Source organism: Mesoplodon bidens (assembly GCF_964165515.1).
Source record: "Mesoplodon bidens genome assembly, chromosome: 18".
Taxonomy (NCBI): Eukaryota; Metazoa; Chordata; class Mammalia; order Artiodactyla; family Ziphiidae; genus Mesoplodon; species Mesoplodon bidens.
The window spans coordinates 20,268,328-20,291,737 of NC_138175.1; the positions used below are offsets into that span (position 1 = coordinate 20,268,328).

At 36.8% G+C, this 23,410-nt stretch overlaps 1 protein-coding gene across 7 annotated transcripts in view; it reads left to right on the plus strand.

Moving 5' to 3' along the window:
* The first annotated feature begins 43 nt into the window (after positions 1 to 43).
* TERB1 (telomere repeat binding bouquet formation protein 1) overlaps positions 44 to 23,410 on the plus strand; it is a 46,791-nt gene continuing 23,424 nt past the window's right edge. For 3 of the 7 annotated variants that reach the window (XM_081216686.1, XM_081216691.1, XM_081216692.1), the window contains exons 1-11: positions 70 to 693; positions 3,662 to 3,724; positions 10,456 to 10,566; positions 10,753 to 10,881; positions 13,066 to 13,197; positions 14,335 to 14,395; positions 14,490 to 14,605; positions 14,709 to 14,831; positions 19,491 to 19,643; positions 21,051 to 21,182; positions 22,700 to 22,825. In XM_081216686.1, coding sequence (XP_081072812.1) covers positions 3,694 to 3,724; positions 10,456 to 10,566; positions 10,753 to 10,881; positions 13,066 to 13,197; positions 14,335 to 14,395; positions 14,490 to 14,605; positions 14,709 to 14,831; positions 19,491 to 19,643; positions 21,051 to 21,182; positions 22,700 to 22,825 — 1,114 coding nt within the window. In that variant the 5' untranslated portion in view covers positions 70 to 693; positions 3,662 to 3,693. Of the gene's footprint in view, positions 694 to 3,661; positions 3,725 to 10,455; positions 10,567 to 10,752; positions 10,882 to 13,065; positions 13,198 to 14,334; positions 14,396 to 14,489; positions 14,606 to 14,708; positions 14,832 to 19,490; positions 19,644 to 21,050; positions 21,183 to 22,699; positions 22,826 to 23,410 lie in introns of all 7 variants that reach the window. The other 4 variants (XM_081216688.1, XM_081216689.1, XM_081216687.1 and 1 more) reach the window with 4 other exon arrangements.

Sequence of the window (23,410 nt, forward strand, 5' to 3'; positions counted from 1 at the left end):
GGGGCGGGGCGGCCGGAAGTCCCGCCCCACCGAAGTGCGCCCGGTCCTCTCGGCGGGAAACCAGGTCGGGCGTCGTGCTCAGCGGGCTGCAAGGGAGAAAGGGCGAATCCCAGGGCGCTGCGACTTAAGGGTAAAGGACACGGCCTCCACTCCCTGCGCGTTCGGGTCCTGCCTCAGCCCCGCCTCGGAACCCGCCCGTCGCCTCCTGTGGAAGGTCTGGGATGCAGAACGCCCCGCTCTAACCTTCTTAACCGACCCACATGAGGGGATGGGGTGATGAGGCGGGATGGGGCATTTCTGAGGAGGCGGTCGCCCCGGGCTGAGTCCCGCACAGGGAAAAAGAATTGTCACGTACCACTTAGGCGGCTAGAGCCTGGCCGATTGTACTTCAGAATCCTCGGGCGCTTCCCCAGGTGGTTCTGATGTATGAAGGGGGTGGGCGCAGCTGGGGCAGTTGTTGCTCAGATCGGAGGTGGGAACCTCTGTTCCGCATCACCTGAGGGGGAGGGCACGTTAACGGGACTGATATTCAGACCCACCCGCTGCCCTGCCGGTGAATCGCCTGTGGAGGAGCCGGCCTCGGGTCGCTAACCAACGGCCACGTCCCTGCAGGAGTTGGAGAACCCTGGTCTAAGAGGGAAGGGCCCGGGGGACCACCTATGCTCTTCAAAAGGAGTTCCTCCAGCTCTTTAGGTGAGCCAGGCAGTGGTGTTAATGAGCGCAAATTGACGAAACAGGGTAGAGTTAGTCTTCTCGCCTGGGCAAGATGTCTATCGGTTACCTGTGGAAACTGGGATGAGGTGATGAGGATGAATGCGGAACGGCTGCTCCAGTCTCCTGAGGCCGGGAGTGTTGATGTTGTAGTGAAATGGCTCCTGGTACCCTCAGCCTGTTTCTGGACCTGATTGACTGTTTTTTCTCTATCTAAACTATTGTAACAAAGTTTACGTTACATTACTTGCATCTTGGCCGTTTCTCCCTTGCCTCTCCTACTTTAGGGGAAAGTTTCCACTTGGTATGAGCCTAAGCTGGGGATCCACTGTCAACAACTTAGTGGTGGCAGATATGGTGGGATTTTCAGCCCTGCCAGCCTTATGCACAGAAAGATGTCATTTATCTTTCTGATATTTTGAGGGTGCTATTTAGATTTCAAAAAGCTTTTCATGTTAACATTTTCTAGGCCACGTAAAAGAGGAATGTTCACCTCATTTTCTTGCTTAAATTTGAATTTAACAGTAGTGTTTTGGGGAATTGATTGAGTGCAAACTGTTAGTAGGATAGTTTCTTCCTGTTACCTGGAAGAAAAATCCCTTTTTCCCCCTGTGAGAATACAGTAAATAATTTTGAAATCTTGTTCATGGCAGTCTGCATCTATTCACTAAGTTACTGAAAATACTTAATAATATGCTTTATTGGGCAGATGATTTTGTTCTTGTATTTTATACTTTTAAATATAATTTTATAGTTATCCCTCCCTTGAAAGTTATAACTTGTCCTTTGCTGTGGATGTTTTTAAGCATGTAGCAGGTAAATAGATGACTTGTATTAATGCTACTAGATATTTGACAAACTTTATCTTATTTTACTGTGCAAAGTAACCATTTATTAGAAAACAATATAAGAAAGACAGACAAAGGGGAACAGAAGGAAGTTTGTGTTGTCAGCTTCAATTTAAAACTTATATCCCTCTTTAAATATGAAAATTATATTAAAAAGCAGAATAGATTGACTAATTAAGACTACGGAAATAGTCCTTAAACTCCCTCACAAAGCAAAAACCTCCATGTGTGATACGTGTTTTTTTTAAAACAGGCTGTTTTTTAATCTAGTCTTTTTCCAAATCCTAACCCATTTGCTCAAAGATAATGCAACCTTTAAAAAAGGATGTAAATTTTCCTGTAAATTTTCATTTATATATAGTATGTCTGTTTATAATATGTCTCCAAATTATATGTAGGAGGCAGTATAACAGGATAAGAGTGTAGCCCTTGCCTCAGATTTTCTTGGTTCCCACTCTAGCTCTGGCACTTACTAGCTGTTTGAACTTGAGCAAATTGTTTACTTTCTCCTCATCTATCTTCATCCTTATAGCTCCCTTGCAGGGTTGTTGTAAAGACTAAAAAGATAGTATTTATAAGGTTTATAGGGGTTTATAGAGCCTGGCCTATCATTGGGCTTGCTGAACATTAGAAGCTTCTATTATAAAACTTGTGAAAAATGAAAAACAGTGAAATAAAACACTACCAGCTAAAGACAACAAGTGTTAATATGTTGCTCTTTTCCATCTAGTTTTATTTTATGTTTGCCTCTACATAATTGGGGTCATACTGTAGATAAAATTTTGAGTCTTGCTCTTTTGATTACACGGTAACATAAGCATTTTTCCATACTGTCAAACATTTCAAGTAAATGTCAATATTCTTGTAACAATATCCTATCCTGTGGATATACTATGATGTACCTACCCATTCCTTTTTTTTTTTTTTTTTTTTTTAATTTATTTTTATTTATTTATTTATTTATGGCTGTGTTGGGTCGTCATTTCTATGCGAGGGCTTTCTCTAGTTGTGGCAAGTGGGGGCCACTCTTCATTGCAGTGCGCGGGGCCTCTCACTATCACGGCCTCTCTTGTTGCAGAGCACAGGCTCCAGACGCGCAGGCTCAGTAATTGTGGCTCACGGGCCTAGTTGCTCCGCGGCATGTGGGATCTTCCCAGACCAGGGCTCGAACCCGTGTCCCCTACATCGGCAGGCAGATTCTCAACCGCTGCGCCACCAGGGAAGCCCCCCATTCCTTTTTAAATGGAATATTTAGGTTAAAAAATGACAAAACTAGTAAATATTTGTATAGTACTTTATAAAAGAGTCTCATATTTATCATTAAATTTTTTGTTTGGGAATTTTCAGTTTGAGAGTTAAAATGAAAGATAGAAAGGATAATTAACTATCTCTCTTTAACCACCCAGTGCTTTAGTAAATAAGAATTTTAGAGTTCTGTGAGTCCTGATTTATTGCTCTAAGAAATTAATTGGACTCTGATGTATTTTTCTAAAAAATCAGTTTAGCATTTTAAAGAATGTGAGAGACCATATTAGGGTTGCCAGTTATTTTTAAAATTCATCTAATGAATATAAACAGAGGTTTAAGCTTGAAAATAACCATGAGTTGTTAGAAAAAATTTTAGTATTAAGCTAAGTTGGTGAAGAGAAATGCACATCTAAAGAGTGTGTGCGTATTTGTGTTTTAAACCTCTGATTCATGGAGGAGTGCCCAATCTGAAATCATAGGATAAAAATTTACAGAAAAGAAAATAAGGAAGGAGAACCAGAAGTGGAGCAGCTAGATCTAGTCAACCAATCATTCGTGTGTTTGTTTAATAAAATGTGTTGAATGCCTGTAGTACGTGAGTGCGAGGTGCATTTATGTATGTTTTCAAATTTAATTCTTGTAACAACTCTATGAAGTTGGAAATTTATATTTTACAGATGAGGAAACTGAGCCTCAGAGAACTTAAGCATACCTAATACCACACACCTAATAAGTTTCAGATTCAATCTTTGCTCTTCTGGTTTGAGAAAACTATTCTTTTCCTACCCCTTTGCATATATAATTCTGGAATTCTCAAAATTGATTTAAATTGAGAAAATACCTTTATCTTATAGATGAAATATAAGGTAAAAGAAAGCAGACAAGCATGGAAAGTGAGGACACAAAGAAAATACAAGGTGAGAAATTTGTGGATCATATATCTGGAATTTGTTTTATAGTGTATTTGTGGGATATACTGCAGATTATCTGACAGGCTCCAGGAAATGAAAGAATTATTCAGCAATTTACATGAATATTTATTAAGCATCTACTCTGTGCCTGTCACACTGACTTCAGGAAACAGACATTCTAATGGGAGATGGCATGTTGATAATTAGAATACCATACGATAGCTGATTTAATGGAGGTATATATAAGAACAGTGGAAACCTGAGAGGACCACCATCAAATTTCAGAGCTGTCCTCAGAAAAATGGGAATTTAATTCATGGGCATAAAGGAGGTTAACCAGAGAGGAAATATTAAAATAGAAAAGAATGGGGAATAGTATTCCCTAATGGACCCCATCACATCAGGGTTTGGCTGAGGAAGAGGACCCTCAAAAAAAGACCGAGAAAAACATTTCAGAAAGGTCAGGAATGTGGTATTTTGGAAATCAGCCTTAGGAGAATGCTTTGAGAAAGATTACCCAAGAGCCTCAGTGTTAAGTATCACAGATGAAGACTGAAGTATCCACTGGATTTTTCATTTAGGAGATCTTTTGTTTTATTAATAGTAAATTTAATAGATTTCAGCCAGATTGAAGTATATTGAGGTCTGGGTGGGAAATAGTGGAGACCGTATGAATAGCTTACTCTTCTTAAAAGCTTGTCTGAAGATATATGGCATTAACTAGAGGGAGGATGTAATGTTAAGGAGTCTTATAAGAGGTATAGAGATAAGAGAATATGTGAAGAGGGAATGGGGATTATGGAGAGGGAGAAATTGAAGAAACTGGAAAGACGGGATAATTGCTGGAGATGCTCCTCTCAGATCATTTATCACACTATGGGAATTACTTACATCCTCTTCTGTCTCTATCACCAGATTGTGAGTTCCTTGGAATTAGAATCCCTATCTGATACAGAGTGGATGCGTAGTAGACATTCAATAAAGATTTGTTAAAGGAATATATTTTAAAGAAGGTCATAGGCCTGTAATAGTGCCTTTTGAGTTGTATGCGAGAGAAATACAACTCAAACTAGTTCAAGAAAAAAAAGGAAATGTATCAGTTCATACAACTGGGAAACTCAGAGTTGTGAGGAAGTGTTCTCCAAAGGAACCACAAGAAGGAAGAGGGAAATCATTCTGGGCAAGAAAAAAACTATAGTACAGTTGAACCTTGAACAACATGGGTTTGAACTGTGTGGGTCCACTTATATTCAGATTTTTTTTTGATAGTACTACATGATCTGAGGTTGGTTGAATATGAGGATGTGGAACCACAAATATGGAGGGCGGATTACAAATTATATGTGGGTTTTCAACTGAGTGGACGGTCGGTGCCCTTAATCCCCGTGTTGTTCATGGGCCAACTGTAGTTGTAGTCACTGCAGGATCCCAAAGCACAGGTGAATGTGTTAACCATGAACAGGATGGGAGCTGGATCCTGGTGTGATATTGTAGAGGAAGAGGTAAGAATGGGTGTGGCTGCAGATATTTTTGTAGGAATTCTGTGTTGTGGAAAGTGTTCTGGGAATTCTGTGAAAGCCTAACATCTGTGTCTTTTTGACTGAGAGTTTATTATAGCATTTATAAGCTGCTTTGCCCAGAGAGCAAGGCAGAGCCAGAGATGACAAATAATTAACGGCTTATTCTCTGGAATCAGCCCTAAACAACTGAAGGGAGCTGATAGATAAATACTCTTCACACTTTGACTGGGATGACTGTGAGACACATGGCTCTACCCTAGCTCCCAGAGTTTCCTGGTGGGGTTGCTTGTGTCTACCTTCCCTTTCTGTTTCATCTTTTCAAAAAAGTACTTGCACTCAAATTTTTGTTTCATGGTCTACTTCTGGGGGGCCCGAAATTAAAACATGAAGTGGAAGAGAAAGAGATGAGGTTTGAAGAGAGCTGAAGATTTGGAGTAGCCATTGAGGAAAATGGGAGAAACAACAGAAGGGAATTGGAGATGGAGCTGACCATGGATGGGGTTGCCGAGTAGAGTTGGGGGGTGTAACCTGGAATGCATACCAAATATTTGCAATGGCATGACTGCTTAATTTTTTTTTTTTCCGTTTAGCAGTGCCCAAATTTGAGCTGAAAGAGCAGAGAAAAGAAACTGTTTTGAGTCACAATTAGGATTATAAAACATGTTTGGTAGGAGAAGGGGTCAAAGGAATCCTAGCAAGATAATGGTTGAGGTGATGAATCATGGGATCTGGGATGAAGAGGGAAGGATATGAAACCAAGTCTCTGAGAACACGAGTAAAGGAAGTAGAGATCATAGGGGTCAAGGAGTAAATATAAGAATAAGGAAGTAAGCCATGGGCTTCCCTGGTGGCGCAGTGGTTGAGAGTCCGCGTGCCGATGCAGGGGGCACGGGTTCATGCCCCAGTCCGGGAAGATCCCACATGCCGCGGAGCGTCTGGGCCCGTGAGCCATGGCCGTTGAGCCTGCACATCCGGAGCCTGTGCCCCGCAACGGGAGAGGCCACAACAGTGAGAGGCCCACATACCGCAAAAAAAAAAAAAAAAAAAAAGAATAAGGAAGTAAGCCAGTTGAAAGAATTAAGAGTAATATTCAGAAAGTGAAATAATGGAGTTGAAAATATCAGTGGTAGAGCTGTTCTGACTATTGACAAGGGTCCAGATTTGGCCTTGGAAGTGAATAGCCAAATTTACCTACAGTTTGAGACTTGCAAAGGAGAGAGACTGTCTGTTTCCCAGCATCCATATCAATCACCCAAAAGAACTGTGATTGGGGCCACTTCAGTCATTAGGTCAACTGCAGAGCATACCAGTAATTTAAAATATATATATATATGTATACCTATAAATTTATTAAGATGTAATTGACATACCACATAATTTACTCATTTAAAATATACAGTTTACTTGTTTTCATATATTCACAGTGTTGTACAACCATCACCACAATCAATTTTAGAACATTTCCATCACCCTCAAAGAAACCTGTACCCGTTAGCAGTCACATCCCCCCACACACACCCCTGTTAACCTAGACAACCACTAATGTGTTTTATGTCTCTAAATTTGCCTATTCAGGACATTTTATATAAATGGAATCATATAATATGTGGGCCTTTTTGACTAGCTTCTTTCACTTAGCATAATGTTTTCAAGGATCATCCATGTTGTCTCAGTATCTTCATTCCTCTTTTTTGTGGAATGATTCCATTGAATGGATATATCATATTTTATTTATCCATTCAAGAGTTGATGGATATTTGGGCCTCCACTGTTTGGCTATTACGAATAGCGCTGCTATGAATATCCATGTATAAGTTTTGGGGTAGACATATGTTTTTATTTCTTTTGGGTATATACCCAGGAGTGGAATTGCTGAATCTATGGTAAATTTATGTTTAACATTTTGAGGAACTGCTAGACTGTTTACCAAAGCAGCTGTACCATTTTACATTCCCACAGCAATGTATAAGGGTTCCAATTTCTCCAAATCCTTGGTCAGAATGTTAGACTATTTTTGATTATAGCCATCCTAGTGGTTGTAAAGTGGTATCTAATTGTGGCTTTAGTTTGCACTTCCCTAAGAACTAATGATATTGAGCATCTTTTCATACACTTATTGACCATTTGTATATGTTCTTTGGAGAAATATCTATTTAAATCCTTTGCATGCTTTTTAATTGGCTTGTCTTTTACTGTTGAGTTTTAGGAGTTCCTTATGTATTCTGAACACAAGCCCCTTATTGGATATATCTGATTTGCTGATATTTTCTTTCAGTCTTTGAGTTGTCTTTTTACATTCTTTCTTTTTCTTTTTTTTCTTTTTTTTTGCGGTACCCGGGCCTCTCACTGTTGTGGTCTCTCCTGTTGTGGAGCACAGGCTCCGGACGCGCAGGCTCAGCGGCCATGGCTCACGGGCCCAGCCGCTCCACGGCATGTGGGATCTTCCCGGACCGGGGCACGAACCCGTGTCCCCTGCATCGGCAGGTGGACTCTCAACCACTGCACCACCAGGGAAGCCCTCTTTTTACATTCTTAATGATACCTTTTGAAGCTCAGAAATTTTCAGTTTTAAGTCCAATTTATTGAATTTTCTTTTATTGCTTGTGGTTTTGGTATTGTAAACACTGCAGTTTTTGTTTGCTTGTTTATTTTCTTCAGGAATTATTGAAGGAGCTAGCTTGCATAGCCTGGAGGAGATAAAAACCCAGTTGTAGATATCAGTAGGTGCTTTGTCTGGGAAGGGAGGGATTATGATAGGAAATATTAAAGTATGAAAAAGAAGTACAGAAGGAATTAAGAAAAGTACATAAAAAGTTTTTGTGCCTAGAGTTGAAAATCACCATGCCCCATCAAAAATCCTCTTTGGTATGTTATTGATGATGAATGGCTTATTGATATCCGGACAATCACACTAACCTTCTTATGGTTTTTATTAATGTAGAACATCAATAAAAGTTTGCTGTTACTCCAAGACAACTCAGTGATAACCTTTGTACTATGATATTTTACTAACAAATTGAGTCATGAATTATTTCATTGAACCAAATTGCCAGTTGAATTTCTGTCAAGAGGAAGACTAATTGATTCACAATAGATCTTAGTTGTTTTTTTTAGTGTGCTTCTCTATTTTTTCCTCCCTTCATCCTATAGCTTTGAAAACTTTAAATATTAATTCAAGCATTATGTCAAAATCTACGTACAATTTTATTTAAATCCTTAAACCCAAGAGAAGAAATTGTTTAAAGGCTATTGTAAAGAATTTTATAGGAAAATGATTGTCTATTGTTCCCTTTTAGTTGTAAGTAAATATTTAAACTTTGTATTTTGATAAATTTAACATGTGTATATAGCCAGCATTGTGTAAACATCAGCACAATCAGTATAATGAACATAGCCTCATGTCCCTTTGTAATACCTCCCTTCTGTCCCTTCCTGGACCTCCTTTCCCCAAGCAACCACGGATGTGCCTTCCGTTACTGTAGACTAGTTTGTGTTTTTTCAATATATGGAATTGTACAGTATACTATCGTATACTCTTTTTTGTGTGTAGTTTATTTCACTCACCATAAGTATTTTGAGATTTATCCATGTGGTTGTATGTATGAATAGTTAATTCCTTTTTATCGCTAAATAGTATTCCATTGTATGGTTATACCACAACTTCTTTATCCATTCATCTGCTGATGGACATTTCAGTTGTTTACAATTTTTGGTTATTACATATAATGTCACCATGAACATTTGTTTACAAGTCTTTATATGTACATATATCTCCTTTTATTTTGAGTAAGTGCTTAGGAGTAGAATGACTGCATCAAATTTTAGGTGTTTAACAATTTATGAAACTGCTAAACTTTCAAAGTGGTTGTACTATTTTATGTGTCCACCAGCAGTATATGAGAGTTATAGTTCCTTTGTATCCTTGTCAAGATATGTTGTGGTCAGTCTTTTAAATTTTAGTCATTCTAGTGGGCATGTAATAATGTCTCCTTGTGGTTTTAATTTGCATTTCCCTAATGATTAATGATGTTGAGCAGCTTTTCATGTGCTTATTTGCTATCTGTGTATCTTTTTTGTCTGTTCAAATCTTTTGCTCATTGTTTTATTGGGTGGTTTGCTCTCGTTGTTGAATTTTGAAAGGTCTATATGTTTTCCGGATATGTTTTTATCAGATATGTGCTTTACAAGGATTTTCTCCATTTGTGGCTTATCTTCACTTCAGAAAACACTATTTTTATTTTAAAGGTATTTTTAAAATTTATTTATTGTATTTATTTTTGGCTGCGTTGGGTCTTTGTTGCTGTGCACGGGCTTTCTCTAGTTGCGGCGAGTAGGGGCTACTCTTCGTTGTGGTGCGTGGGCTTCTCATTGTGGTGGCTTCTCTTGTTGCAGAGCATGGGCTCTAGGCTCCCAGGCTTCAGGAGTTGTGGCTCGCGGGCTCTGGAGAGCAGGCTCAGTAGTTGTGGCTCACGGGCTTCGTTGCTTCGTGGCATGTGGGATCTTCCTGAGCCAGGGATCGAACCTGTGTCCCCTGCATTGGCAGGAGGATTCTTAACCACTGTGCCACCAGGGAAGCCCCTAATATGGTGTATTTTCATTTCCATTCAGTTCATTCTAAATAGCAGATATTTAAACCAATGTGGCTTTAATTAAAGAGAATAATATTTGGATTTTCTTTTCATATATTTCATGCAAAGGGAAAATCAAATAATTATAAGAAGTTCATTTCAAGTTATATTATCGAAGGAACATCTTTCTTTTACATATCTTTATTGCTTATTAGATTTTTTCCAAAATTTATTTATTTATTTATTTTTTGCTGTGTTGGGTCTTCATTTCTGTGCGTGGGCTCTCTCTAGTTGCGGCGAGCATGGGCCACTCTTCATTGCGGTGTGCGGGCCTCTCACTGTCGCGGCCTCTCTTGTTGCGGAGCACAAGCTTCAGGCACGCAGGCTTAGTAGTTGTGGCTCACGGGCCTAGTTGCTCCGCGGCATGTGGGATCATCCCAGACCAGGGCTTGAACCTGTGTCCCCTGCATTGGCAGGCAGATTCTCAACCACTGCGCCACCAGGGAAGCCCCTGCTTATTAGATTTTAAAAAGTAATACATATTATTTAAAAAGCAAATACAAAGATATGTATTTAGAGGGTGAAATTTAAATGGTTAGTTTTTGAAAGGAAATGTTTGGTTTAAAATAATGAAATTGTTGTTCTTTAGAAATGAAGACTGACCTGAACTTATTATTGGAGTGTCTGAAGTATCAAATGGACAATGCTTTTTCGCAGAAGGAAGCTCTGGTCACTATTCATTCAATTTGCCAACAAAACAGTAAGACATGATAGTGAATTTTTATTTGTGATTCTAGTTGTTTAGTATTGTGGTATATGAAATATGCATAGTTCTTTCTCTTCTACTCAGTTACTGTACATATTATGTTACTAGGTTCATGTGATTTATTGTCCTTAAAATAATAATTATAATAAATATTCTTTGTTTTGTCTGTACACTCTACAGGTAATGCAGGTCTTTATTTGAGGGAAATTGGTGGTTTGATGTTTGTAAAAAATCTTGCAAAGTCAAGTGAACATAGTATGGTAAAAGAAGCAGCATTATATACATTAGGAGCTGTTGCAGAACAAAATGGTAAAATATGAAAACTTTATTTCACTATCCTTTAATCATTGTGTTATACTTTAACAAACTACTAAAAAATAATTTTAGAATTCAATTCCTTTTTTACATGTCTGGATAGTTTTTTCCAGGTATTTTATTTAAATTAATGCATACCAAAGATTTTATTTATCTTATTAACTAATGAGGAAATGAGTAAAATGTTACAACTGTTTCAAAAATAATGGCAAAAAACAATACTATAGGGCTTCCCTGGTGGCACAGTGGTTGAGAGTCCGCCTGCCGATGCAGGGGACATGGGTTCGTGCCCCGGTCTGGGAGGATCCCACATGCCGCGCAGCGGCTGGGCCCGTGAGCCATGGCCGCTGGGCCTGCGCGTCCAGAGCCTGTGCTCTGCAACGGGAGAGGCCACAACAGTGAGAGGCCCGCGTACTGCAAAAAACAAACAAACTAACTAACTAACTAACTAACAATACTATAGGCATTTGGGAAAGCTGAAATTTAGGAATAGGCACATAATTGGGTGTCTGCAGGTCAAAAATCAATTATGTTCTACCGGTCGAAATGTTTTGCATTTCTGTGGACAAGAATAACTTGCATTAATATCAGTTTTCTACAATTTACAGAGTTATAAATTAGCCCAAAGACAGTAAAAGACACAAATAATCTAGAAGGGTGTGCTAGACAGGACATTCAGTAATTGTTATCCTCCATTTCAAAATCTTTCACAATTTTTCTTGCCATTAGTTGGAAACATTTTTTTTTACTTTGTCTTTTACTATGCTTATCTTTTTTTTTTTTTTTTGGCCATACGAATGTTTTTTATTTTTATAAAAATAAAATTCATCATTCTTTCTCTTTTTTGCTTTTGGATTTTGAATCATAGGAAAATTTTCCATACTCCCAGATTATAGGGGAATCCACCCATGTTTTCTTTTGGTACTTGTGTGATTTTATTTTTTAGTTATACATGTTTTATTCTTTTTTAATTTTCCTGGGATATGGTGTGATGAATGGTTCCAGTTTTATCTTTTTTTAAATACAGCAATCCAGCTATCCCAACACTGGTTAATAAAAGTAGATCTGGGCTTCCCTGGTGGCGCAGTGGTTGGGAGTCTGCCTGCCGATGCAGGGGACGCGGGTTCGTGCCCCGGTCTGGGAGGATCCCGCGTGCCGCGGAGCGGCTGGGCCTGTGAGCCATGGCTGCTGAGCCTGTGCGTCCGGAGCCTGTTCCCCATAGAGGGAGAGGCCACAGCGGTGAGAGGCCCGTGTACCGCAAAAAAAAAGAAAAAAAAAGAAAAAAAAGTAGATCTTTTTCACATTGATTTGAGATGCTACCATTATCACTTAATGAGTCTATTTCTAGTTTTTCTATTCTGTTTATTATCTATATATCCAGGTACTTGAATCAAAATATGAAGATAACTTACAGCCATCATATATGTGGATAAATATGCTTTCTGTATGGCCGACAAAAACATTTTTCTGTAGCATACCTGAAATGAGGTTAAATCTAAACTATCAGTTTGTCAAATAACTTTATATTCTTATATTTTCAACCATTAAATATTTCTTCATCACTTGTTGAGAACCAAGCTGTGTGCTAGGCATTGGGGATAAGTAAGACATTGCCTTTCCCTTTGAGAGTGTCTAAAAGCTGTTCTAGACACTGGATATATGTGTTCAAATTATTTTTTAAAAATTCTGCTTATTGCATGATTATCACCAAAAAACCTCTCCTGTTGTGTAGGTATCATTTTTGTCTTTGGGAAAGATATTTTTATATCTAGAAAAGTCTTTAAAAATACCACAAGTATCATTTGTCCCTCTTTTCTAAAGCAGATTTCTGAATTTTCTTAAATTTTTCTTTGGCTATGTTTTGTTACTTATCCTCAATTTTTTGGTCATGTTTTATTTTAAATTTTTGTTCAGTTAGGCTTTTATTGGAAATTCTATGAGATTGCAATACATGTTTTAGAACTTAGATCAAGTACTTCTGATTAAAATATTGCGTCTTTGGTCTGTTAATTGAGTAAGCATATAAGTTTGTCAGAATTTGCTGTATGACTAATAAATGTCAGTGAAATGAGATCTGGTTGAGAATTGTCCATATGGCAATTTTATATTTTGTTCAGTATATTTTAAATCTTGTCTGTGCTAATACATAGAAATTAAAATTATATTTTCATATTTCAGTTTACTGTCAGCAGACTTTGTGCACTTCAGAATTGTTTGAAGACTTAAATTGGTTCTTATCTAACAATGATTCAAACACAAATTTGAAAAGAATGTCTGTCTATGTTATTTTGGTTCTAGTTTCAAATAATAGTAAGTACATTCTCTTATGTTATGGAAATATTTTAAAAAATAATAAATTGGAACAGTCATTGTTAGTCCTTTTATTCTAGTCTTTATGTCAGTTCCTTTTTTAATCTTACTAACTTCTCAGAACTACGGCTTTAAAGAAAAGAGAATTAATAGCATGCATTTGTTTGATATTTATTAATTTAGTGTTTTAAAAACTACTAAAGTGATTTGCATTATTTAATTAACATTGAAAAGAAACAGCTTTAAAAGCAAAAGAGAAGCATTTAATGAATTAGTTTGGTTGATTTTCCACTGAATTGGCCATTTAATTATCATTGTATTTAAGGTCATTTTATCAGTCAGCAATGGCGTTAAATTTCATGTAGCTCTTGGCTAAAGTTTTACTTTGTTTTTGTTGTTGTTGTTTTAGTTTTTCGTTTGGAACAATCTTAGATTTACAGAAAAGTTGCAAGGGTAGTGTATAGAGTGTTCCTGTATACTTATTGCCCAGGCTAAGGTTATTTTTTTAACATTGCTTATTTAAATCTTCAAATTGTTAGAAATTTTATATGCGTTTTAAATGCTTCTAGATTTTATTTTTTCTATTTTTATGTTTTGAATTAATTTTTTTTCTATTTTGGAGCATATTTTGGTATTGTAACACAGAACCATGCAAAATAAGTGTTTTGCAGTTTTTAGAGGAAATTTGAATACTATCATTCTCTAAGCGTAAGTAATGTATTTTCCATAATAATCTTGATTACAGATTTTTACCTATTATAATTCTGTATTGTGCTTTATAATACTTTAAAGTGACTGAAAGTTATTTATTAAAAATACTACTGGGCTTCCCTGGTGGCTTAGTGGTTGAGAGTCTGCCTGCCTATGCAGGGGACACGGGTTTGTGCCCCGGTCCAGGAAGATCCCACATGCCGCGGAGCGGCTGAGCCCGTGAGCCATGGCCGCTGAGCCTGCACGTCCGGAGCCTGTTGCTCTGCAACAGGAGAGGCCACAACAGTGAGAGGCCCACGTACCGCAAAAAAAAAAAAAAAAAAAAAACTACTTAAAAAAATACTACTTAAATGTTGTTCTCCATTTCTACAAAATTATTTTCTAAACAGAAGTCATATTCATGTAATATATGGCTATTTTTTTAAGGGACTGGACAGACGCTTGTGAGAGAAACAGGATGTATTTCAGTTCTATCACAGTTGTTCAAGTAAGTAAATATACATTTCTTGTTATTAATTATTGATTCCTTAAGACCTTAATACATTTGTATTAATTACTTCCTTTTCTATTTAACCTAATAGGACAGTTCTTTCAAAACATGAGTTGAATTTGTCAGATGAAAATGTTTTCCAGAGTTATCAGTTGTGGTCTTCAGTGTGTAGTACTCTGTGTGTCTGTGTCAACAATCCTCAAAATGGTAATTATCTCAAATATTTACATATAAAAATAAAGATAAAAACAAATAAAAAACTGATATTTTCCAAGTATATTAAAATATGATTGCCTTTTTCTCCTTTCAGATGAAAATCAAATGCTTTGCTCTTCACTTTTTCCACATGCTAATGACTGGCTAATAAATTGCATGAAACCTGAGATAATTCGCCCTATTTGCTCATTTATTGGACTCACTCTTGCAAATAACAGTAAGTATTCATTATTCTCTGGGTTATACTTGAAAAAACATATTTTAAAAGGTTTTTTTATTTATTTATTTGCCTTATGCGGGCCTCTCACTGTTGTGGCCTCTCCCGTTGTGGAGCACAGGCTCCGGATGCGCAGGCTCAGCGGCCACGGTTCACGGGCCCAGCCGCTCCATGGCATGTGGGATCTTCCCGGACCGGGGCATGAACCCGTGTCCCCTGCATCAGCAGGCAAACTCTCAACCACTGCGCCACCAGGGAAGCCCGAAAAAACATATTTTAAAGCATAACAAAAACCTATTGAATTAATGAATTCCAGTAAGTTGTGTCATTTTGGATCCATTTATACTATTGTATAAGTTATCTTATACATAGAAAATCTTAAAAATAGATATTGTTAAGAAGATATGGGAAGATGGTGGTGGCAGCATAGTTTTGAATCTTCCCATATATCCTCACAAAACAGAACACCTACACGGCAAAACTGTAAAAACCCACAGAGAGTGTTCTCTGACCACATAGAATTAAATTAGAAATTAATAAAAGTAAAACATCTAGAAAAGTCCCTAATATCTAGAAATTAAGCAACAGAGTACTAAAAAAACCCACATCAAAATAAAAATACAAACCTGTGAATCACAAAATAAATCATAAAGGAAATTAGAAATGTTTTTAACTTAATGGTAATGAAAACACAAAATTAAACAGTGGGATGCTGCAAAATCAGTGTTTAGATGGAAATTTATAGCAATAAGGCTTGCATAGGAAAGAAGGAAGGTCTCAAATCAATTATATTAGTTTCCACCTAAGAAACTAGAAAACAGAGCAAGTTAAACTCAAAGTAAGCATAACAAAGGAAATAACAAAGAGAAGTTTAGCAATCAATGAAATAGAAAAAGAACAGAGTAATCAATTAAATCAAAAGCTAGTTCTTTAAAAAGATCACTAAAATGGATCCTTTATCCAGATTAACCACGAAATAGAAGGCCCAAATTATAAGGAATGAGAGATGACATCACTATATCTTAACAGATATTAACAGGATAACAAAGGAATAGTAGAAACAACTTTATGCCATTAAATTTGATAACTTAAATGAACTGGACAAATTCTTTGAAAGACACAAACTACAAAAGCTCACTCAAGAAGAAATAGATAAACTGAATATTCCTATATCTAATAGTGAAATTGAATTTGTAGTTTAAAACCTTAACACAGAGGAAATTCCAGGTCATAAAGCCTTCACTTGGGCTTCCCTGGTGGCACAGTGGTTAAGAATCCACCTGCCAATGCAGGGGACATGGATTTGAGGCCTGGTCCAGGAAGATCCCACATGCCTCAGAGCAACTAAGCCCGTGCACCACAACTACTGAAGCCTGTGCTCTAGAGCCCACGAGCCACAGCTATGAGCCTGCAAGCCACAACTATGAGCCTGCATGCCACAACTACTGAAGCTCATGTGCCTAGAACTTGTGCTCCACAACAAGAGAAGCCACCACAATGAGAAACCCACGCACTGCAACAAAGAGTAGCCCCCACTCACCACAACTAGAGAAAGCCTGCACGCAGCAACGAAGACCAAACGCAGCCAAAAATAAATAAAAGAAAAAAGAAAAAAGGCTTCACTGTTGCATTCTACCAAACATTTAAGGAAAAAAAATTCTACATAAATTATTCCAGGAAATACAAGTAGAAGAAACACTTCCCAACAAACTTTTAAGGGCAGCATTATTTCCATACTAAAACTTGAAAAAGACATTACAAGAAAACTATAGGCCAATATCCTTTATGATCATAGATGCAAACATCCATAACAAAATATTAACAAATCAATCCAGCAATATATAGAAAGGATAATATATTCTGATGAAGTGGCATTCACTTTAGGCATGCAAGATTGGTTTAACATTAGGAAATTCACCATATACATAGACTAGAAAAGAAAAACTATATGATCTCCAAAGATGCAGGAAAAGCTTTTTACATAATTCAACATACATTCACGATGAAAGATTTTGGTAAGCCAGGAATAGAAGGGAACTTCCTCAATGTGATGAAGGGCTTCTACAAAGTACTACAGCTAACATACTTAAATGGTGAAAGACTTAATGCTTTCCCCCTAAGATTGGAAAAAAGACAAGGATGGCCACTCTCATTATTTGACTGGACATCCAAGTCAGTGCAGTAAGGCACAAAAATGAAATAAAAGGCATAGAGATTCAAAAGGAAGAAGAAAATATAGTATTTATTCATAGATGACATGATTGTCTGAAGAATCTACAAAAAGCTACAGAACTAATAAGTGATTTTAGCAAGGTTGCAGGATACAAGGTCATATACAGAAATACTAGCAACACTTGGGAACTTAAAGTAACTGTCATTTACAATAATATAAAAAACCCAAAATACTTAGGGGTACATTTAATGATTTCATCTGCTATGTCTATATGCTGAAAACTATAAAACATTGCTGAAATAAAGAAAACCTTAAATTAATGGGAGAGATATCATATTCATGGATTGTAAGATTCAATATTGTTATAATGTCACTTCTCAAATTCATCGCTAGATTCTTGGCACTCCCCATCAAAATTTCAACGGGCTTTTCTGCAGAAATTGACAAGCTGATTCTAAAATTTACATGGAAATGCAAAGGGGCTAGGATAGTCAAAATTATTTTGAAAAAGGACAAAATTGTAGGGTTTATATTACCTGATTTCAATACTTACTGTACAGTAATCAAGAGTGTAGCATTGGTGTAAGTGTAGACATAGTTCAATGGAAGAAGTAGAGAACCTAGAAGTAGACATATATATATGATTGATTTTCTACGAATGTTGATTTTCTATAAAGGTGCCACAGTAACTCTGTGTTGGAAAAGGTAGAAACAAATGGTGCTGGAAAAAGTATTTATCAATCTGTGAAATATGAAGCTCAACCCTTACCTTACACAGTATACACAAATTAACTTGAAATGATCCCTACACCTCAATGTAAGAACTAAAACTATAAAAAGTCTAGACAAAAACATAGGAGCAAATCTTTATAATTTGGGAGTAGACAGATTTCTTAGGACACAAAAAGCATGAGCCACTAAAGAAAAGATTATAAATTGGACTGCACTGAAATTAAAATCTTTTACTCTTCAAAAGATCCTGTTAAGGTGAAAAGGCAAGCCATAGACTGGGAGAAAATATTTGTGAAATGTACATCTGATAAAGAACTTGTACCCAGGAAAACCCCAAGGAGATAGCCCTATACACCCACTAGCATGGCTAAAAGTAGAAAGGCTAGTGATATTAAATATTGATGAGGATGTGGAACAACTAGAACCTTCTCACACGTTGCTGGTGTGTATCTGTATTCAGATGTTTAAAGCAAGTAGTCATGTATCATATGCAAAGGAACATATCTCTATAATTTCAAAAATTGAAATCTATTTCCATGATGCTTTGACATTTCCTCTTTCTTTAAGTACCAACTTAGATGAGTAATACTGCTGTGTCCTACTTATAGGACCTTATTACTCTCAGCAAACTGACATGAAATAGATTAGAGGTAATTTGAAATATTCAGTGTACAGGTGTAGACTAGGATGTTCTTGTGCTTATAAGCCTGAATTTTCATTACATAGGCTATAACTGAAAATCTTTGTGGTAATATAGTGCCCAATTTCATCTAAGAATTTTAAGATACTTTTTTAAAGATTTTTTTAATGAAAATACTTTGTGGTAAAGAAGCCTATTTTGGAGTCTCCATAATATTGAAAATGTTTGCTTATCCTTAAATAACATTTCCTAACATTTCTGTTCTGATGTAGAAATTTTTGAACATGATTTTTTTAGATTAAGATTTTTGTGTTTTATTGAACAATACAAAAAGTAATTTTTGTGTTTAAATCATCCTGGCTCAATTTGTGATACTAGGGTAGACTGGGAAGGTTTGTGACAGAATTATAATCAGTAGCCCATATATGCATTTGTTATATGCCCATTGCTGGGATAGGGGCTGTTGAATGCATAGACCCGTGGGGTACTTTGCCATCAGAATCATTTCCTACAGGGGAACAAAAGACTAAAGGCTTTTAAAAAATGTATCTGTCATCCAATCTTTGCTTGGAATAGTTGTTATGACTCTCAACAATATGTTATACTTTTATGCTCCAAGAAGTAAAAGAATTAGGCTTAAATAAGATGGATGAAATATGTGGTTTTTTTGAAACAGTTAATTTACTTTGCCCTTTGTTGATTCAGATTTGAGGAATGAGTTATGTTGGAATTCAGAAAGTAGTCAGCTTGCTAATTGTAATACCAAGCTAAATGAATGAATCTATTCTTTATAGCTCTTGAAGGACTTGAATTTAATAATGTCATTCTTGCAAAATATACCAGTTCTTGCTAAATGAAACAAGATATCTAACATACAAGAAAGAAGTACTGTACTATACATGTAGTTGTACTATGTCAAAGTGAGTTTCTTATGTAAGTAAATAAAATCAATCTTGTGATTATGTATATGCACAGGTAAAGATTGGATTTTTCATTTTGGGATTTTTAGTAAGTATTTTAAAAACTCAAGTTAATGTTATATTTAGTACAAATTAATTTAAGGAAACCATATACTTGTTTGAAGTATAATAGTTCTGCTACTTTATTCCTTAAGCATATGTGCAGAAATACTTTATATCTGTGGGTGGACTGGATGTATTGTCTCAAGTTCTTGTGCAGTTGGAATCTGATTCACACAAGACCCTTTCCAGTGCTAAGCTTGCAGTGGTGGTGACAAAGACAGTGGATGCATGTATTGCTGATAATCGTGAGTGAAAACGCTTAGTAATTTTTCTGCAATTGCATTTTGCTTCAATTCAGCATGGTGAATGTTGAAATGATAGATTGAACGCTAGCATGGATTGGACTTCCAGTTTCTCATAAGTGGGAGAGAAACTTAGAAATTATCTAGTCCAACTCCTTATTTTCTCATGGAGGTTATGACTTCCCTAAGAATTCAAATCTAGGTCTTCTGACTTCAGGTTTGATGATAGAATCAAGATAAGAGTCTGTCAGTCCTAAACCTTTGTTTCACTTAAAAAGCTGCATTAAATGAAAAAGTTTACTCTGCATGGCCTGTGCCAACGCCCGGCTCTTTGGCATCCGGGCAAAAAGGGCCAAGGAAGCTGCAGAACAGGATGTTGAAAAGAAAAAGTAAAGTACTGTTGGCAACTTGTGATAAAAAAAAAAAGTTTAGATGAGAAATCAAGGGACATTTTGGAGACATAGGGAATGGAAAGCCCAATTTATAGATTTTAAAAAGTGAGATAAAGAATTAAGGTATGCCTCTATCTGATAAGCGTGAGATAGACTTACCCTACTGTAACCAGTGAGTAACAGAACCAGACTTGAACTCATGGCTGCTTCTCACATGTACAGATACTGAGGAATGATAGTCTATAAATCTCTGTAACTCTTGATTCACAAATAACTGAAAAAAATAGATCATTTTTTAAAAAAATCAGTTATTTAGGGCCTGCTATGTGCCGGGCTCTATGTGAGCTCTAGAGATACAAAAATTATTAAGATGTAGTCTGCTGAGGAATTCACAACCTTTTTGTTGCTGTCAGTAGTTAGACTCTGAACGCTGTTAAAAAAAAAACAAAACACCACACATACACATGAAGAACAAAACCGTGAGAAGTGTAGCTTAAATTGGTGGACTTCTTGAATTTTTCACATCTCAGTATAGCTTCAGGTATGCTTCACTGCATCATTAACGTCAGTAGAACCGTGGCCAGTTAATAGTGTATTTCAATGACAGGCAGGAATTGATTTCATAGGAAGGTCTTTACTGTCAATCTAGATAAGATGAGGAATGTAAGGTGAGAGTAAGTAGATTTTAGGAAGGTAGTATTATTACTTCATATTCACCACATTATTCAGGACAACTTAGAAGAAAGCATTCTTCAAAAAACTTGCTTTAGTATAGGGAGAGGAATTAATGAGGGCTATATAAGCCACCATTTTATTACAATGAATTTGTTTATAGTCACACATATATATACATATATATTAGATGCTATATGAGATGTGAATTTTAGATATTATGTAGATATATAATGTCATTCTCCCAGGATAAGATCTGAAAAATAGTATAATGTAATATCTGGAAGATACTGTATGTATAGCTATACATTTTAAGTTTGTACTTGTTCTTTTTTTCCTTTTTTAGCTACTTTTGGGGTAGTACTATCCAAGTACCACATTGTTTCAAAACTTCTGGCATTACTGCTTCATGAAAGTCTGGATTCAGGAGAAAAATTTAGTATCATACTTACTGTTGGTCATTGTACAGAGGATTGTGGTAAGTATTGGATTTATTTAGTGTGTTTATTAAAACGGTGGAGTGGAAATACACTATTCCTCCCCACCCACCCAGCTTAAAAGTATTGCCTTTCTCCTAGTCCCCAAACCAGTCATTTTGCTCCTCATCCTTCTTCAGCCATAGTATTCAGTCAGTCCCTAAGACCTGTGGCTCTACTTCTGTTTACCCCTCCTTATCCCCTTCTGCTCAATTCCAGTGCTATTTTCCCCGTTTAAGCCCTCAGCTCCTCAACATCTTTCACCAATGTTATTGCAATAGATTCCTCCCTGTGTCCTCTTCCTTCTATCTCCATTTTTCAATCCACTCTTCACACTGCTGCACAGATATGATCCTGTTTTTCCTTCTTGAAAACCTTAGAAAGTTCTATCTTTCTTTCTCTACTTATCATTCTCTCCTCTCTCTTTTTTCTCTTCCCCTTCCATTTTCTCCTTCTCTCCACTTTCTTGCCATTCTTCCTCTTTCCACTCTCCTCCTTTCCAACCCTCTTCACTTTCTTTCTTTTTTTAAAGAATAAATTTATTTATTTTATTTTTGCATTGGGTCTTCATTGCTGCACGTGGGGTTTCTCTAATTGCAGCAAGAGGGGGCTACTCTTTGTTGCGGTGCATGGGCTTCTCATTGCAGTAGCTTCTCTTGTTGAGGTGGCTTCTCTGTTGCAGTGGCTTCTCTATCTCATGCTTATCCACGGGCTCTAGGCACGCGGGCTTCAGTAGTTGTGGCGCACGGGCTTAGTTGCTCCATGGCATGTGCCATCTTCCCAGACCAGGGCTTGAACCCGTGTCCCCTGCATTGGCAGGCAGATTCTTAACCACTGCGCCACCAGGGAAGTCCCCCAACCCTCTTCACTTTCCTCTCTCCTTTCTCTCTTCCTCCAATCTCCTCTCTCTCCTCCTCCCACTTTTCCACTTCCCTCTTTTTATTCTCTTGCTTCTTCTGCTCTCTCTTCCCTCATTTTCCATTCTCTCCATCCATTTATTTCTCTATACTTTCTCTTCACCTCTGTATAATTTATGATTCACTATACCTTTAAAATTTTTAATTTAATTTTTATTTTTTTATTGATGTATAATTGACAACAAAACCTTTTTTTAAACCAAGTGAGGGCAGTTTCTTTACTCTTATGAGGTGTGACACTGCTCCGTGGCTGTGTTTCAGAGATTATCACTTATGAGACTTAGGTATCTTATATAAGTAGATTATTTTCTAAATTGAAAATACCTTTGAAACTTTGTTTTTCTGTATTTTAAAATTTGAACTATGTTCATAATTATCACAGGGAAGAATTATGACCTCATGCATATAGTTTAAGATAAAATAACTATTGGGAATTCCCTGGTGGTCCAGCAGCTAGGACTCTCTGCTTTAATTGCCGGGGCCGGGGTTCAGTCTCTGATCGGGGAACTAAGATCCTGCAAGCCGTGCAGTGCGGCAAACAAACAAACAAATAAATAAATAAAGTAACTATCTTCTGCTTTAATCTTTGATGTGTTTTCCAGAGGAAAATCAGTATGACCTTTTTAAAAGCAATGGGCTTCCACTCATGATACAAGTCTTAACTGAATCTCAGAACGAGGAACTAAACAAAGCTGCCACTTTTGTGCTTCACAACTGCAAAAAAATTAGTAAGTTTACTATTACTTTAAAAAAATACCAGCCAAAGTTTATGCAAGAGAATTATATCTGCTTTGATGAACCAAGCCCCTTTAGCTCCCAAGCTCTTCTTACATTTGAAAAGCAGATTATATAATTTTGACGTGACAACTAGAGTACTACAGTGTGTAAAAAACTTATATGGAAGAGAACAACAGTATAGATAATTGACTTATTTAATGCAGTGTGGACAGATTTAGCTGTAGGACTTAAATTTGAGGGCTACAAGTGACTTATGATTAAATCATAACATAAAGTACCTTCATTTATTTATTTAAAAAATGTTTGAGTGTCTCTTATTTGCCAGGCACTGTGCTAGGCATTAGGGATACAGTGATAAGATACAACAGTCTATGTGTTTACAGAGCTTAGTGTAACTAGAGAAATAGGTAGTAATTGAATAATCCCAAAAATGAATGTGTTATTATAAATTAACATACAGGTTAAGAATGGATGGAGCACAGATCTTAACCTGTAACAGGGACTGTGACCTAGACTTGGAGCAGAAAAGGCTTTGGGAGGAAGTGATTCTTCAGCTGAGATCTGAATGTAGAGAG